We start from the raw sequence: 17,653 nt of genomic DNA on the forward strand, positions 1-17,653 counted from the left end.
TGAGCAAATATTTACCACAGAAATGATCGATCTTCCTGTTATAGGTTGATAGATTGTGTTTCAGAGGTCAGATCTTTAGCTTTTATCCAAACAAAATACCACACGTTACAATGATTTTCCTTATATTTCGGCCGTACGACCGTCTGCATTAGTTCTATGAACTTTCGTCGAAACTCTATACGTATAGCCAGGGGACAGTCACGCGAGACACAGAAAACTTCATGGTTGAAGGCAAAAACGAAAAGAAATGGCAGCAGGGACACCTATCGATTCAACAAACCAAGGAAACCAGGCGCGTGGATCCGCCGCTAGTATCGTCCAGTCGATGAGAAGTTGAGCCTCGTGTGGACCAGTTCAGGACAAGTCAAACCCTGCTCTCGATATGTCCGACGCTGAGGAAACTGGTACGTACTATGCTCGATCCGTCTTCGAGAATTGTTCGTAACAAGCTAGAAACCGTTCCGTGACTGAAACGCGAGCACGTAACACGTGCCACATCGTCTATCTGCGTGATCGCACCTCTACACGAGAGAGAAACGTTTTGTCTATGAACGTGTGCTTCTATATTTCGACGTTGTTTCCCGATAGATCTTTTGTGATCCGTCAAGCCGACCGAATCACCGACTCAAGGAGCAGTCACGCGAGGATCAACGCTAGCTCGATGCTTATTGCCCTCTGACATTTGGCAGGTGTTCCTCTTTGGAGACCATTTCGCCTCGTGATATAACATGTAGATCGCAAAATTCACCGCAGAGGAACACTTTCTCGGTCGGTTTTCTATGTGCGAGGGGTGACTTTCCCTTTGTGACTCGAAGCTGCCATATCCTTCCCTGTTCCAAGCTATTATTACCGCTCTGGTCGCCTTTTTCTCTTTCTCTCTTGACCTAACTTCCGTTTTCCGCGTCACGGAATAACGAATAAAGTAGAAGGAAGCCTCTTATAGTTGGATTCCTCTAATTTCGTTCGATCTAGATCGCGATCCAGGGAAACCGTGTCGAGGAGAAAAAATATAACGACCGAGGCCGCTTTTTCCTTTTTTTTTTTTTTCCCTCGTAGCCGGAACTGTTGAAGATTTAGTATGAGTTCAGCGGTGCGTATCACAGTGTATCCTCTCCCTCTCTATCCTCCAGCCACCCTTGCCGTCCCCTTGATTGTTCCGTGCTTTTCTGTCCAGCCTCTTTGTCCCACTTTTAATTGCTCTTCCCAACCGTCAGCTCCAGAGTGTCCTCAGACCTTTTTTCCCTCCAATTTCCCAGGAATTTTCTCTTTTTTTCCCTCTTGCTTCCACAGCCGTAATCGAGGCGAGACAACACACCGCAGACATTTGCCTGGGCAAATTGTAGAACGTTTCTCGGAGGTGGAAGCTTGTCCCGTCGTGGATAAAGTGTTGCCACTAATGCCAAGCTATCAACCTTTGTCGTTGTCCAGCCTTTCAAGAAGAAAAATACCTAACACTAAATTTAAATGGTCGTAAATCGAGAAAGCTCTACTTCGTACGATTTTCCATGCTTCTATCAAATCTGATCGAACGAGAAACGAGTCACTGTCGGTCACTAGCATTGACTGGCTAAGTTCACGTGACTCGTGGTATAATGGTCAGGTTTTGCGTCAATCGATGAATAATTGATAAGAGAATTGTGCAATCTCAACGGGAAACCACTATAGCCTAACCGACTGAGTTTAATTTCCCTTTTTCTTCGTGCTTTCGTTCCGTCCAGGCTATAGACGCGTAGGTTTTAGCTGGTAGATGTGTCATTTACGGGCATCGTACGAACCGCATGGAAATAGATATCGAACAAGCCTGATTTAGAAATCCGCACGCGACACGTTATGTACCCATCGGGCAAAGAACAATGCATAACAGAACCAAACAGCTGGACTTGAGACACCACGACGTGGTTTGTCGAAGGCGTGACGTGGACGTTCCTGTCTCTGTTTCTTACTTCTTCGAGCACGCGCCACGTGGATCTCGCCGGCTCTAATATAATCTCTTCGCTTCTTCGAATCGTTAATACGCGAGAAAGAATAGATCCAGGACGTTGTAATGCACTAGATACGTGAAGAACTATCAGATTGAAAGAATGAAAGTTACGAAGCCGTTTAAATCCGTGGAGGATGGTCTTAAAAATTTCATATTAGATCAGACTTAAACACAATCCCTGAGAGATACAGACGATACAAAGATAACTTTAACCCATGCTGCTATTCCAATTTTTATATATATATATTATAAAATGTGAAAAATATTTCGTGTGTATCTCGTACATGATCCACGACCTCCGCACGGTTGAAAACTAAAGTTCATCGCTCAATTTCAAATTCCGGCGTTTCGTGACCAGGAGCAACAGCTCTCTCACTCGCCACCTTCGTTCGTTCCCACGAGCGCGAGATTACGAAAGGATACGAAGATCGGATTTAGAAAAAGATATCAACGAACCGAATTTACCGAGCACCAAAAGTAAATTACCGATGTAGCCTCTTTTCTTCGTCTAGATTTCGATCAACTAGCTTCTCGTGACCGCAAACGACTTTGTCCGTTTCGTTAAAGCCTGCTCTGTCGATCCTGTGGGATCTTTGACGCGTGGCAGCCACGCGAATTCCCGCCGATTGAACCGCGCGAAATCACGAACCTAGGCCACACGAGAGATTCCTCGCACGAGAACCGACACGAGAATTAACCGTAACGTGCTGATCCAACGGCACGATCAGTGTTACAGCCTTTATCCACGTAGGTGGTAACACCCACCATAAAAGGTAGTTTAGACCCAGAGGAAAGTCAGTCTGTTGCCACGTCTTCTGCCTAGTGGATCAGTGCGTTTCCTCTTTCGGAATGGCTCATGGGGAGGGTCGAGATCCGTTGGAACATACCAGCCTCTATCAAAGAGCTGGTTCGGTCCTTTTTTATTCATATTTCGATTCGATTAATTCTTTTTTTTTTTTTTGCTACTTAATTGCGCTTGATTGAAAACGCTTTTAACAAATTACGAGGATGTTGAGAACTGCAAAGAGACGTTTGACTGTGCAGACAGCGAGGACAGCGATACAGAAGGAGGTATGGGAAACGTGAACAAAATGATAATGCGACCACCGGGACACAGTGGAAAGGCGAAGAAAGGACACATTTGTTTCGATGCCTCGTTCGAGACCGGTAACTTGGGCAGGGTGGACCTTATCTCAGAATTCGAGTACGATCTGTTCATCAGGCCTGATATCTGCAATCCGCGACTTCGCCTGTGGTTCAACTTCACCGTGGACAACGTGAAAGCGGATCAACGAGTGGTCTTTAACATAGTTAACATATCGAAGAGCGCAAATCTGTTTCGAAACGGAATGACGCCGTTGGTGAAGAGCAGCAGTAAACCAAAGTGGCAAAGGATTCCCAGAGACCAAGTGAGTTACCGTTTACAGAAAACGATGAAACCAATATCGAAAAATATTCCACGAAACTTTCCTCTAGGTATTTTACTACAAATCGGCGCAGCACCAAAACCACTACGTCCTCAGTTTCGCCTTTTCTTTCGACCGTGAAGAAGATGTGTATCAATTTGCTTTGACCTATCCATACTCGTACAGTCGCTACCTGGCACATTTGGATAATCTTTGCACCAGATTAACGTGTACGAAGAGGGAAACCTTAGCCACGTCGATACAAAAGAGGAAAATCGAATTGGTCACGATAACTTCAAATCTGGAAGACTCTCAAGATCGTTCAAGGAGGGTGGTGGTCGTTCTTGCCAGAGTACATCCAGGCGAGTCACCCTCTTCTTTCGTCTGCCAAGGTCTAATGGACTTTCTGGTCAGTTCCCACCCCATCGCCCAAGTGTTGAGGAATTATGTCGTTTTCAAGATAGTGCCGATGCTAAACCCTGACGGCGTTTTTCTTGGCAATTATAGGTAAGTAGAGAATCCTCTGCCAAACGAGAAACAAACGAGCGACAGAATGTTCTCTTGTTAAAGATCCACTCTGATGGGGGCAGACTTGAATCGTTCGTGGAACAAAATCTCCGATTGGCTGCATCCTGCTCTGGTAGCGATCAAACCGATGTTGAAGAACCTCGATAAGAGTTCTCGTACACCATTGGACTGTGTACTCGATTTGCACGCTCATACCAATGCTACGGGACTTTTCGTTTATGGAAACACCTACGACGACGTGTACAGGTATCTCTAACCGTTTTTTCTTTTTTCTCCTAAAGAAATTTCCTCGAGATATTCGTAAAGAAAATAAGATCCTTCCGTTTCCAAATGACACTATCTAACCAACGGCTGCCAGCCTCTCAGGTACGAGAGGCACATCGTGTTACCAAAGTTGTTAGCGCAACACGCCGAAGACTATGAAATAGGGAACACGATGTACAATCAGGATCCCCATAAGGCTGGGACCGCGCGTCGTTATCTGTGTTCCATTCTCAAGGAACATGTAAATTGCTACAGCATCGAGGTATCGATGTTCGGATACAATAGGAAATCGACGCCTGGAATATTCCCGTACACCGAGGAAGGATGTATCCTTTGAAATCTGTATTTCTTTTCCGTAAATACGTGAATTATTTTCTACTTGTGTACGAGCATTTGTTTCGCTTAAAATTCTCCAGTCGCGTCCGTCTTTGGAATTCTTGCAACAGAATGTTTCACGAATCTAGAATAATCTATATATGTTTAAACGAAAATGTCCAAGTGTGTTAACCCGATAGATTCAGTTGGTAACTAGGTAACCAACTAACTTTATATTGCCACAATCTTGGAAATGGTAATTAATCACTCGGAAGGCAAACCGTCTTGAGAGCATTCCAAACGAAACAGCTGTTAAGCCGCACGGTTATTTCGCTTCGTTCCGTGTTTTTCGAGGGAAATTAAGCAAAGTACTATTGAATAATTTATAACACGATCAATTAAAGTGAAAGCTTCGCGTTAAAAAGTTTGGATGCCAATCGATCATCCGGTACTTAACGTAGGCCTGCGCTACGATGCGATGAATCAACTATCTTGACTTTCCAATTAAATCACAGATTATAGATTAGGCCGCAATCTGGCCCGTGTATTCCTAGAATATTACAAACTGATGGGCATCATACCCGCCGGTCTTCCCGATCAACCATCCACCAAACGAACGCGACAATCACGAACAAGGCATCGAGTTCTTAGAGAACCTAGACCGAAGACATCCAGGAAACCTGCGCCTATACATCTGGCCAGTATTCACGAGTAATTTCACTCCCATTACTTTGTTATAGAAATTCATACGCCTCTTCTTTACACTGCTACTATTTTTAAGAAAACTTTCAAACTCTCAAACTCTTCTTAATAGAAACAGCTATGTAAAATCTACTATATAAAGATAAAATAATTTCATTCTACGAGTTAATAGTTGTGGTTTAAGAATCAGGATAGAATGAAAATGAACAAGTTGGATGATGAAATCCGCATGGCCGTGATCGTCAGGTATTTTCAAGAGGAGACAGAGATGGCCGCGAGCGGCGGTTACCGATCGATGAGCGGCACGCGGATGAGCCAGCTTGGGACCGGAACTGGAAGTGGAACGGGCGTCGGCGGGTGCAGGAACCGGAGCTACAGGTTCCGGAGCCCCGGGGCACCGCTCGACAGGGTGCAGGCCCTGTCCAGACATCCCGCCGAGCCGAGGCTCACCATTATCGATTTCAATCAGCTGACAAGGGGCGGTTTGGAACTGGCTACCAGCAAGAACAGGGCAAAGGTCGCTCGAAAAGCCACGAAGTTGAACAGATAGCGATCTCCATTTTACCTCAAAGCGTCGTCTTAGCACCGATAATCGATAGGTAAAATAATTCTTTAAAAAGAACTTCGAAGCGTCTGATTCGATTTAACTAACGTGAACCGCTAAGATTTAGACTCTTCTTTGCACAAAGAAATTTTTAAAGAATACTACTTTAAAGAATTAAAAATTTCTCCCTGAAGCTCTACGATAACGCGTACTCGCGGTCTTTCAAGAATTTGTAGGTGATCGATCGACGAAAGAAGAAGAGAATAGCAATGTAACGTAACCATGTGTAATCTGAACCCAATGTCGATCGTATCAGTTTCGTAGAGAAGCTTCTTTACACGGTGGTGTAGGTTAACGATTACCTCAATGTACACATAAAATTGATGGATCGAATGGTATACGAAACTGCCCAATGCCAATAACGTCAATCAGTGATTCGTGTACGTTGTATCGAATCATAGAATCGATTTGTAGAGTTGTTACATTCTTTTATTCCTATACACGTGCTACTTTCTTTACGTACATATTTCTTAATACGCCCGACCGATCGGCTTATTCACTGAAAACTATTTTTACAAAGACGTTCGCGTTCCTTCGGTTTAACGACAATAAGTCGAGACTCGTATTGTATGGCAACTTAGAATTACAACAATAAAACAAACATATAAATGCTAAGGAGAAAGGGAATAAAAAGCATGCACAATCCTTTTTACTATCTGGTACACTAATTGAATAAAAACGTAACCCCCGAACGAGACAAATTCTGTCCATCGTTTACGCGATTTCCCGTGTTTAAGACTGAAAATTTATCTCGTGGATTATAATAGAGATTCTTTACATAGCAATGATAACGGTGTAAATGAGATCGGATGAAACGGTAATCTCGTCCAAGGGTTTCTACACAGCTACCCATCCGTATCGGTGAGGGCTTCGTGGAGAAAATCGCGAAAGAGGAAAGAAGAATGCGAAAGCTGTTGCTTTCTTAGGTCGCATAATAGAAATTTGTTCACGTACCTGAATGCGAGAATTACGTTTCCTAAAACTCAAGCAATCCGCGAGCTTGTTGCACGCGTATTGGATGGACAGAAGACACAGGTACTACGGGGCCTGGTACACTTGATCAGATACGGACCTAAAGATTCGCTAGCTGATCACGGCTGTATCCGTTTATTGAGCATACGATAAACAGGAGAGCCGGTACAGTGACTATTGAGCGTGCGACTCCTTGATCACAACAAACCAATCAACGAATGATTTTTGTTTTCTTTTGCGTGTACGTTTCTTTCTTTCCTTTTATCAATCTTTTTTTCTTTCTTTTCTATACGTGACCAAATTATATATTCAAAACACGTTGTTCGTTGCACGCGCTCACGCACGCTTCCGTATGTCCGTGTGCGTGTAATATGCGTGTGTATGCGTGACAAGGGTAGCGTGATCACGTACATATACGTTACACGTATACCACAGGTGTACGAACGTGTCGCGCGCGACCTTTCTATATGTTATTATACATGTATTCGTGTGTACGTTTGTGTATGTGTGTGTTTATATATGTGTGTGTACCAACGTGTCAATCAATCGGAACTGAAGAATGAACTAAAACGGAAAGAAATGAAACTATAGCGAAAGAAGGGAGCAGACAAGCGGCCAGTAGCTCTTCTACTCCTGGGCTCGAGACGGAACTGGCCCGTGGGCCGTTCCGCTCAACACCACCTCGACTCTTCTCCCTCTACAACCTCCCCAACCAACCCACTCCCCAAACCACCTCGTTGCAACCCCCTCGAACTCCCTAGCTTCTTTCCAACCCCCTCTACACCCCTAATCTAGTATCTAGCGCGACCACCGAGCCGCCCGGTACTTCGGGGTTGGATGATACTAGGGCGGTGGTCGTTGAACCAAGTATATAGACGAGCTGTCTGCGTCGTGCCGATTGCGCACAGACGCCTCTTCCTCTCTTTCTCTATCCCATTTTCCATCTCATCCCATCTATCCATTTCTCCCATTCGTTCCAACTCGCTTCTGCAACCCTAGCTCGCAATTTGCATTTCTCTATCTCTTCCACGATTTCCCTTCCTTCTCTTTCTATTATTTTCCCCTCTTGTTCCTCCGTTTCTCCTGTTACTTCAATCCCTTTCCCATCATATTCCCCTCCCCCTATCTCTATCTCTATCTCTCTCCTTTTTCATTTATCTTGCACCTCGACTCATCCGTCCTTTATTTTACTTTTTATTATTTTTCACGTTTTTTCTCTTTGTTTTTAATTCCATTTTTAACATCTTCCTTCTCTTTATTCTTTTTCACTTCTTCCGGTATCTGGTTATCTTCGAGCTTTCCCTCGCCCCTTTTCTCATTCGTCTTCTCGTCTTCCATTCGTACCCTGTTTGCCTCTCACGCTCTCTCAACCGAGCGTACTCTCCAACGTTCCTCGTCCCTCCGTCTGTCGTGCACTCTCGCGATCGTGAACAGATCCCCAGACTAGGTAAAACTAGCGACCTCTATATAGCTGAATAAACACGAGCGGGCTATGACGAGTCACTAACACGCTCGTAACCGATGTAATAATGAAATAATTCTGGAATCGTATGCGTGGGTTAGAGAAACCCTATGCAGACAGATCCCGTTTCCTGATTTTTTTATCGGCCACGCTGTTATGGTATTTCTAATAAACTATATATATTAATGCCCTCTACTTGCAAATCGTTACACCGCGGCAAAGTACTCCCACATTCAGAGAAAATGTCTAAATGAAATTTGAATTTCAATCAGTAACAAATCAGTTTAGATTTTAATCAAAAAGATTTTTCTAATCATTCCAAATTAATTCAGAAACCGTAATATGTATAGTGTATCATGCAATAATTCTCGGTTATACTCGTGAATAATAGTACAAATATGTTCGTCAGACTTTAGAATTAATTTTTATCAGAAAAAGAAATGAATAGAATTTTGCAATATATCAAAGGAAATATCTGAAGGTAGCTGTACCACTTTGCTAGATTTATAGGAAGGTAAAAGGGTCGAGGTACCCTTTATCTGACACTGATGCATGCAATCAGACATCCCATGCAACAGCGACCACTGACAACCACCTACAGGACCGAGTAAAGCCGAATTTCAACGAAATCGCGCGATCTGGATAGGTAAGTTGCGACGTGGGCGGAAACCGACCCCGATTGCCTAAGCTTAACCCTTTTCGCAGATAGTTGCGCATTGCGAAGAATCCTACCATTTTATACATAGACAAACCATTCGTTACAAAAAATTTCATAAGATCGAAAAGCGAATTCCGCATATGTACATTATAAATGTAAAAATTTATTTGGGATAACCTATCTAACGTATGTAAGTACATATATTTTGCGCAATCAATAGGAGAAAGAAATTGAAATTAATTATCATCGTAAGAATTAATTGGTTTATTGTAACGAATCAATTTGTGGTTTTCAAATGACTAAGAATAACATCATCGATAAATAATCGTTCGAAGTTCGTTACACATTCCAATGACGAAAAAGATAATTTTTGTTTATTGTATGAACAAAAATATTGTATTTAAATTCCGATTATTTAATAACAGATGAAATGAATATATATTGTATTTATATAAAAATTTTCTATGTAAGCTTACCGAATAAAACCGCCTTATGCATTTTCTTCAAGATGAAATTGTTATCTTCATTGAATAATGTGTAGACAGATCGATAATTTGAACACTTTTTTGCTCCTTGTTTGATGCTGTCTAGCAGTGACAGACTTTAATATAATACACTGGTACATTGACCATTAAAATTTTGTAATACGTAGTTTGAGGTTATACTTTACAAAGTTATTTACACCACATATTGCATAATAATCATACACTATTATGATTAAAATTTATTTTCAAATTAAAAGGATATTTTAGATACACTTTCTTATTCTTATCTGTCCGACGAGAATAATTGTCAAAAATTTTGAAGGATATTTGCAGTTGAACACAAAGACACATTATTGACAACGTACTTTGTCCGAAAACATTCAGTTCTTTAATCTCATTAAATTAAATCAAATAAGCCTTTTACAAAAACTAGATACTCTTCGGTATATATATATATTACATATATGTGTGTGTGTGTATATATATATACACATATATGTAATAAAAGCTAATTTATGTGAAAAATCGTGTTACAGCAGCTAATGGAATAAATGACCAAACTTTACAATAAGGAAAACAAAAGTAGACATAAAGATAGAAAATACTACTTTGTCAATACATTTTTTATCAAAAACATGTTTATAACAAAACGGAATAAACACACTTGAAAATTAGTCCAAAATTTAGGTTGGATCACACACGATACTTATCATACGCTCTAGTTGTTTCAATTTCAACATCCTACCGCGGGAAACTGACGCAGCGCAATGACGCCATCTTGCGTTCTTCTCAGTAAAAGCTTCCCTACTGAAAAATTTAAATTTATATTCGCATTTATATGTACGTATATGTAATAAAATTATCTTTCCAAATATGTAACGGTCTAGAATTTTATAAATTTATTAAAATATTATATTATTTATTTAAATATTATTTATATCAAGACGTTTATATTATTTTCATTACGCGACACTTTCATGGAAACTGCTACAACCTATCAATTGGCATGCTCAAAGTAGAATATATGACTATGATCCTAATAATATATATGAAATATGTAAAAAGTTTATTTACAATATCAAAGTTATTTAGCTTGATATATATGTGTTAAAATTAGGCTAGTAGAATACTGATAGAATTTTAAAACAAAATTTTTCTCTTACGAAAAAAATATGTAACGGCATAGAACGAGCTGGAGCGCCATCTACAAAATATTTCCTGATAGAACATATTTCTTGGACCACGTAATGAGTCCGTCTTCCACACGCGACGCCATATTGTCAGGAGGTGCAACAACGCCATTGCGCATATTACGTTAATCTCCGACTATTTCCATAAATAACGAGTAAAGTAAGTAAGAATACGAAGCTTTTATAAATTTACACCTCCATAAAACTCATTCGATTCAAAATTTTGTTTTATTTCAATAGTTCTTCTATAACATTGAATGATGATTATTAATCAACACCACGATGTTTCGTTCACTTTTGCGGATCGGAATTCTCATTTCGATATTTTTGTTTTATATTGTTTCTTATCTTGTCTCCTAATAGGATATTGCTATTTGATCCTATTTACACTTGTAATAATTATAAAATACATGCCTCTTCTTTTCCATTACGTTTACTGATAAAAATGCGTACAAAATTTCGAATGAAATCTGTCACTACAATTTAAAATGATCGTACAAAATATACTATTTTTTTGTTAGAAATAAATATACTTTTCAAATCGGACTACACTATTAAAAAAATATTGAATTTCATATTTTTATATATAAAATCTATATGCCAGATGTATTCCATATAGTTAACATTACTATTTCTTGAATAAAATTAATTTGTATGCATTTAACATATGATAGTTTATTTTGTATACCTTAGTTCATATATAAAGCAATAGGTTTTAATTTAATAATATGCTCTGTTCGCTGCTTTAATTTAATTTTAAATGCTTATTAGCTGCCATTTTTACATTAATGGATGACTATTAACATTCTAAATTACAAAGTAATGCATTAATTGAATTTGTCATATTTTACATTTCTTATTTAGTAAATAATTACTAATACAATAATGGAAGATTTGTTTGTTCCAGAAATTATTTACATGCATGGACAACATGTACAGTAATAATATTGACCCCTGGGAGCCGGGTTACGGACCTGAAAGGAGGGGACATAATTCAGATTATGATTATCGTAATGATTATGGAAGCAGTAGGTCACCAGATTATGTAGAACACCGTGACAATGATCATCGTGATAGAGATCATCGTAGTCCAGAATATAGAAACCACCGGGGCCGAGATAGAGATCGTGAAAGAGATCGTTCAAGAGATAGAAGAGATCGTAGCAGAGATGACAGAGATCGTAGCTACAGAGACAGGGAAGATCGTTATGGAAGGCAGAGAGACAGAGATTCTGTAGAAAGAGACAGAGATCGAGATCGTGATCGCGATAGAGATAGAGATCGCTCGAGACGAGACAGGGATAGGGAAAGAGATCGAGATCGTAGAGGGAAACGGGAGGAGAGAGATCGGGATCGCGATGACGATCATAGCCGAGAAAGTATGGATTTTGAGCACGACCATGGACGTACCTATGGTTCGTCCATGGAAGGCATCCACTACAAATCTCAATCTCCAAACAACACCATAATGATTCGTGGGCTTGCTCAGCATATTACAGAAAATGACGTAGGTTCTCAACTTAGCGGCCCAACATAATTGGCCACTCGTGAGCCAGCATTTGCAAGCATACATCACTGTTATTATTATGATGTGTGTATCACAGGTGCGGCAAGACATCCTTAACTGTGGCCTCATGCCCAAGGACATCAGGCTGATTCGTAAAAAGGATACAGGTAACTATCATTATTTTCGTAAGTTAACTTCCCCTAAACCTAATGTGCGAATTAGTGAATTGCTTTTTATCTCAGCAAGTTGCATTAGATTTGTGTAGCATAAGTTATTATTGCATTTTTAATGATCATTTTAAAAAATGGTTTGGAATCTCTAATATACGAAACATTTGATCTTACAAAGTGATTCTCTCCCTAGTTGGCTCAAAGAAAATGCCGGTGTAACGGTAACGTGTCGGTATACGTGATCGATCATGAAATATCGACATCGGTCTTGCATTAGTGTAGGTGCAATTATGTGTGTGTGTATATGAATACGTAAAATAATCCGCGATGTAATTAATAATGTTGCCTTTGAGTCAACTAACGAGAAGGTCACACTGTACAAATAAACAAAAAAATTTCAAACAATTTTTTATAATATTGTACAATCATCTATATTAGTATTATGTCGGTACCAATCATGCATACCCCAAAATTGTTCAATTGAATACCAATCATTAATTAATTTACTAATCTTGGAATCAGGTAAGTTTATAACAAGAACAGAATTTATTACATAGGAAGAATATTTTGAGGGAAATCAGAACATCATTATTCATCTTACGGGTGATGTAAAATATTTCTAAAAATCATTAATCTTATACTATATATTATATAAAATAATTGGAATATGAATCTACCAACCAAATCTATATAACTATTCTAGTTTCGAAATAACGAAATTATTATATTCTATTGTATGGAGTACATACAATAGAATATGTGATTCTTTTCGGTACAATAAGGCTCTGTTGTTAGTATCTATAAAAAAATATCATATTTATAATATTTTATTTTTTCCAATATTATTCATATTAATAATGATTGTTTAAAGTAGAAATTTTTGAAAGGGGAAGTATTTTCTATACAATTTTCACTATTGCTCCTTTGATCTATTCACGGTAGTGAACATAAAAAAATGAAAGGAGGATAGGAGACTTGGGTAGGTCTGGCATTAAATTAAACTTATCGCGTAAAGATACTAAAGAAAGATCGTCTGTCACCCGTGTAGAATTCATTCTGCTGAGCTTTAGGCAAATGGAAATGAAAGCAAGCGACGAAGCGAAGAAAATACTTCGTTCGAAAGTCAATCTGTCAATGGTTGGTGCTGTGATTGCCTGCCCTCTCAGAGTAGAGACTCCCAGGCAAAACGTGGATTAACTTTGGATATGTGTGTATTTGCTCTGTATAGGTGCTTCGCGAGGTTTTGCATTCGTCGAGTTTAACGCGACTCAGGAGGCTGCACGGTGGATGGAGATGAAACAGGTAGAAAGAAGTTCAGTCCAGATACCCAACCGATGCGTTGTACGCGTGCCACCGACGCCCCGTGGCGGCAAGGCACGGTAACGCAGCCCCTTGGCCTTCCCCATGGCCATGGCTGTGCACCTATCAAAGGCTACTTCAATCTACCATATCTAATTATTTATCTAGGAGTCCCCACATACTTTGCAGACTTTTCTTATAACTCGCTCGCAATTCCGTCTATTGGATTATAAAGTTACATTATATATCGAAAGGCCGCGGCGCGTGCTTTTTACCTATCCTCTATCTATCATAAAAGTTTGTGGACTAACAATGAAGATCGGAGGAGGGTCATTCCAATCGTCTTATCTTCTACATACAATGCATATATTTATATTTGGCATGGCAATTTATTTATATACAAATCACATTTTGCTACGTTCATAATATTACAAAATAGTTTTTTCTTTTCTTTTCATTGTATTATTTAAGTCTGCTTTTACAATTTTAACTTTATACTCTCAATGCAATTATTTAATGATCAAGCATTTTAAAAGAATGACAATTTTTATGCACGATATTTTTCCTATTCACGTATAAATTTGTATGCAAGCAAATCATTGTATGTTTGCTTGTTTCCACAAATTCGATTCTTTTGATCGGCAAAAGAAGTTTCCGCGCATGTACAAATATACGTATAGTCGGTCCGCAAGTCGTGTGGAATGGCCCACGTTATAAGACCATGACATTTTCTTTACTGTTCGTTCGAGACGGAAAGCTATGAAGTAGAAAAAAATCTATAATTTCGTCAACCAAGAAGAAAGTTTACGGGTTATGCAACTGCTTTGGGAGGATGTTGGACGGGATAACACTGAAATTCTCTGTTTCAGGGAGTACTGATGCTGCAGGACCAATATCGCGCCTTAATGCAGTACAGTATACCGAAAGATTGCCATGTAGATAAACCACCAGCAAAAAATACACAAGATTGGCACTGTGTTAAGGTAAACCTATTTATAAGATTTTATTATTCGTCTAATGTAACTCAAGTATTGCAATGTTATCTTTTCAATTACAGTGTGGTGCACACAATTTCAAGAGAAGGGAAACATGTTTCAAATGTTCTGCATCTCGAGCAGAGAGCGAAGAAGGTGGAGAGGGTAGCGATGAAATTAGTCCTCATCCTACGAATACAGTTCTCCTTCGTGGATTGGATGTACTAACAACCGAAGATTCGGTTTTGCAGGCGATGAAAAATCTTTCATCGATGCCGATACGAAGCATTCGTATAGGACGTGATTCTCTTACAAATACATCAAGAGGTGTATGCTACCTAGAAATGGGCAATGTAGTGGATGCCATGTATTTACATACGGCCCTTACAAAACAGGGATTGGTAGTAGATGGTAGGAAAGTGGAAATTACTTATTGCAAACTTCATCAAATAAATAATACCAACACGTGGAAAGGAAATGACAGCCAGCCACAAAGATATACTTTAGATGATGTTGCTCAATTGGCCGAATATAGTGCCAATTTATATGCTAAGACACCTGCACAGAAAGCTCACTACCTTCAGTATTATACGCAATATTATCAAAATCAAATAATGCAAGGATCTGCAATTACATTGCCATCTTTAAACCAAACTGATCGAGTGAACGCAGCTGCAGCCGTAGCACAGTCTGCGATACAACAATTACAAGCATCTAGAAAATTAGGGGATTCTGAAGAAATGAAAAATAGACCAACACCGACAGCACCGTCTAGTACTACCTTAGCGAGTGGAAGAGTTCCTGCACATGGTAGCGATGGTAAAATATATTGTAGGTTTTTTAAATCTAATAACATGATTCTGGATAAATTTACTACAAAATGATTTTTTTAATATTCATATCTTTTTACAGCTGTGCCAGATGTTAGCACTTATCATTATGATGAGTCATCTGGTTATTACTATGATCCAAGTACGGGGTTGTATTATGATCCAAATTCGCAATATTATTATAATAGTCACACGCAACAATTTCTATACTGGGATGCTGAATCTTTTTCATATCAACCGGCAAAGGTAATTAAAATTTCCATTTCATTATTAACATCAAAGTTTTGTAACTTTTACTATTAAAGATTTTGTACATGCAGACTGCTACAACCGTGACACAAGCAACAGGAACAACGTCTAGTGGAACTACAATTACTGCTACAGCAAGTAGTACAGATTCAACAAACACGATTACCAATCAAGCAACAACTTCTTCAGTTACTACCGCGATTCAAGAAACTTCGAAGGAGGATGAAACTAAAAAGAAAGACAGCAAACAAGATAAAGTAAAAGTAGCGAAAAAGATAGCAAAAGATATGGAACGTTGGGCAAAAACCTTGAATCAAAAGAAAGAGAATGCAAAGAGTAATTGGAATTCTGAATTTGCTGGTGGTGATGGCAATCAAGGTGTCGGAAGCGGAGCTGCAGATGCAGGATACGCTATATTGGAAAAGAAATCTCTTGCAAATTCTTATCATGAGGATGAAGATCAGAGCGGAAATAATGGTTTGGTTGCTGCCTATGGTGGTGGTAGCGATACAGAAGAGGAAATAGAGGATGTACAGCAAGAAGAAAGGCAACACACAGATTGGAGTAAATTAGCATGCTTATTGTGTAAACGACAATTCCCAAGTAAAGAAGCATTGCTTCGACACCAACAGTTATCTGATCTTCATAAACAAAATTTGGAAAATTGGTATCAAGTACGTGGTTTAGACCCAAACGATCCACAGCAAAGAAACAATAAATATCGTGACCGCGCCAAAGAAAGAAGAGCAAAATATGGTGAACCAGAACCTCCACAACCAAATAAACTTAAGGAAAAATACTTAAAAACTAGGGTCGAAGAAATATCGGTGTCATATGAAGAACCTACAAGAGCCGGTATTGGTTCAGATAATGTTGGTAATAAACTTTTACAAAAAATGGGATGGAGTGAAGGAATGGGGCTTGGTAAGTCGAACCAAGGTAGGACGAGTATCATTGAAGCTGAAAGAAGGGTTCCTACAGCTGGGTTAGGAGCAAAATCGTCATCTTACAGTGCGTTACCAGGGGACACATACAAAGATTGCGTAAAGAAAATGATGTACGCGCGTTATCAAGAACTATCTGATACATAATACATTGGATATAGTGAAAATAGATTTTATATATAAATAAGTACTTGTACTCTCAATTTTTCATAGACGAATAGGTATACAATATGCGTATCATCTTAATGTACTGGTTGTTTCTTGGTCGTTCCATTCTTGGGGATATATACGGTTTATATTTCTTTTTTTTTTCCGATTCTGATATTTTCATTTAAAGATGTTTAAGAAATAATGTAAATTAATTATTTTTGTTATTTCATACTTATTCATTCAATCATAACGTAATTTAACTGATATATAAAAATACTCCTGAACTTTATATGTGTGATGCTTCTGAAGTTCACATTACAGTCACATGCAATAATATATGCTTGTTAATTTAACAAAAATTAGATACTTAAGGAAGGACATATCCAAGAGTGTATCACAAATACCAGTAACAAGATAATTCACTTACTAAGCAATTTTTGTCCAACACTTCGTGCACAATACACAGTACTTTCTGTATTTCAAAAGGGAAAATGCATTGAAGCATTATGAAATCTGGAGAATTAAATTATATCATTTCATTCAAATTTCATAATGTTACTTTGGATGAAAATCAATTTACATACTTATGATCCAGTGAAACTAAAAACATCACTGGTATACTATATATATTTATTATATTATACTAATTTACATTAAATTTCATAATTCCTTTATAATATAGTTATAATAACTTCACATACTTATATATATAAGTGTGTATATATGTATATGTATATGTATATACATATATATAATAACTTCACATACTTATATATATAAGTATATATATATATGTATATGTATATATATACATATATATATATTTATACAAAGATAATTATATATTTATAGACATACATATATGTCGATTCTTTCTTTTTATTATGATTTATTCTGTATTTTTGGAGATCACACAATTTTCGCTATACATACACATTTCTATAATCATTCGTACACTTTAAT

General features: G+C 38.4%; 3 protein-coding genes across 5 annotated transcripts in view; 2 read left to right on the plus strand and 1 right to left on the minus strand.

Annotated features, from left to right (window-relative positions):
- LOC139988468 (ELAV-like protein 2) overlaps window positions 1–9,629 on the minus strand; it is a 51,970-nt gene extending 42,341 nt beyond the window's left edge. The window contains exon 1 of one of the 2 annotated variants that reach the window (XM_072005956.1): window positions 9,369–9,629. The gene's annotated coding sequence lies outside the window, so the exon portion shown is untranslated. Of the gene's footprint in view, window positions 1–6,754; window positions 7,490–9,368 lie in introns of those variants that run through there. The other variant, XM_072005954.1, reaches the window with a different exon arrangement.
- Window positions 289–6,417, plus strand: LOC139988458 (cytosolic carboxypeptidase 6). 2 transcript variants are annotated; one of them, XM_072005932.1, is made up of 7 exons: window positions 289–404; window positions 3,026–3,390; window positions 3,458–3,894; window positions 3,958–4,161; window positions 4,282–4,505; window positions 5,010–5,205; window positions 5,443–6,417. In XM_072005932.1, exons 1-7 carry the CDS (start codon window positions 383–385, stop codon window positions 5,744–5,746), a joined length of 1,752 nt encoding a protein of 583 aa, XP_071862033.1. In that variant the 5' UTR covers window positions 289–382; the 3' UTR covers window positions 5,747–6,417. The 2 variants fall into 2 exon arrangements, with proteins under 2 accessions (XP_071862033.1, XP_071862032.1); XM_072005931.1 differs by lacking the exon at window positions 289–404 and adding an exon at window positions 2,800–2,888.
- Window positions 9,630–10,601: 972 nt separating the features above from the next.
- On the plus strand, window positions 10,602–17,227 carry LOC139988635 (RNA-binding protein 5). Its single transcript, XM_072006286.1, has 8 exons — window positions 10,602–10,727; window positions 11,475–12,074; window positions 12,172–12,241; window positions 13,473–13,546; window positions 14,413–14,526; window positions 14,601–15,348; window positions 15,430–15,593; window positions 15,668–17,227. The coding sequence occupies exons 2-8, from the start codon at window positions 11,490–11,492 to the stop codon at window positions 16,685–16,687; spliced, it is 2,775 nt and encodes a 924-aa protein (XP_071862387.1). The 5' UTR covers window positions 10,602–10,727; window positions 11,475–11,489; the 3' UTR covers window positions 16,688–17,227.
- Window positions 17,228–17,653: the final 426 nt, after the last annotated feature.

Source organism: Bombus fervidus, chromosome 6 (genome assembly GCF_041682495.2).
Source record: "Bombus fervidus isolate BK054 chromosome 6, iyBomFerv1, whole genome shotgun sequence".
Lineage (NCBI taxonomy): Eukaryota > Metazoa > Arthropoda > Insecta > Hymenoptera > Apidae > Bombus > Bombus fervidus.

Coding starts and splice junctions, on each gene's coding strand:
- LOC139988458 (XM_072005931.1), top strand. CDS start 2,831: ATGGCTCATGGGGAGGGTCGAGATCCGTTGGAACATACCAGCCTCTAT. Junction 3,391..3,457: donor AAAGGATTCCCAGAGACCAA/GTGAGTTACCGT, acceptor ACTTTCCTCTAG/GTATTTTACTACAAATCGGC. Junction 5,206..5,442: donor CATCTGGCCAGTATTCACGA/GTAATTTCACTC, acceptor CGTGATCGTCAG/GTATTTTCAAGAGGAGACAG.
- LOC139988635 (XM_072006286.1), top strand. CDS start 11,490: ATGGACAACATGTACAGTAATAATATTGACCCCTGGGAGCCGGGTTAC. Junction 15,349..15,429: donor TAGCGATGGTAAAATATATT/GTAGGTTTTTTA, acceptor ATCTTTTTACAG/CTGTGCCAGATGTTAGCACT. Junction 15,594..15,667: donor TTTCATATCAACCGGCAAAG/GTAATTAAAATT, acceptor TTGTACATGCAG/ACTGCTACAACCGTGACACA.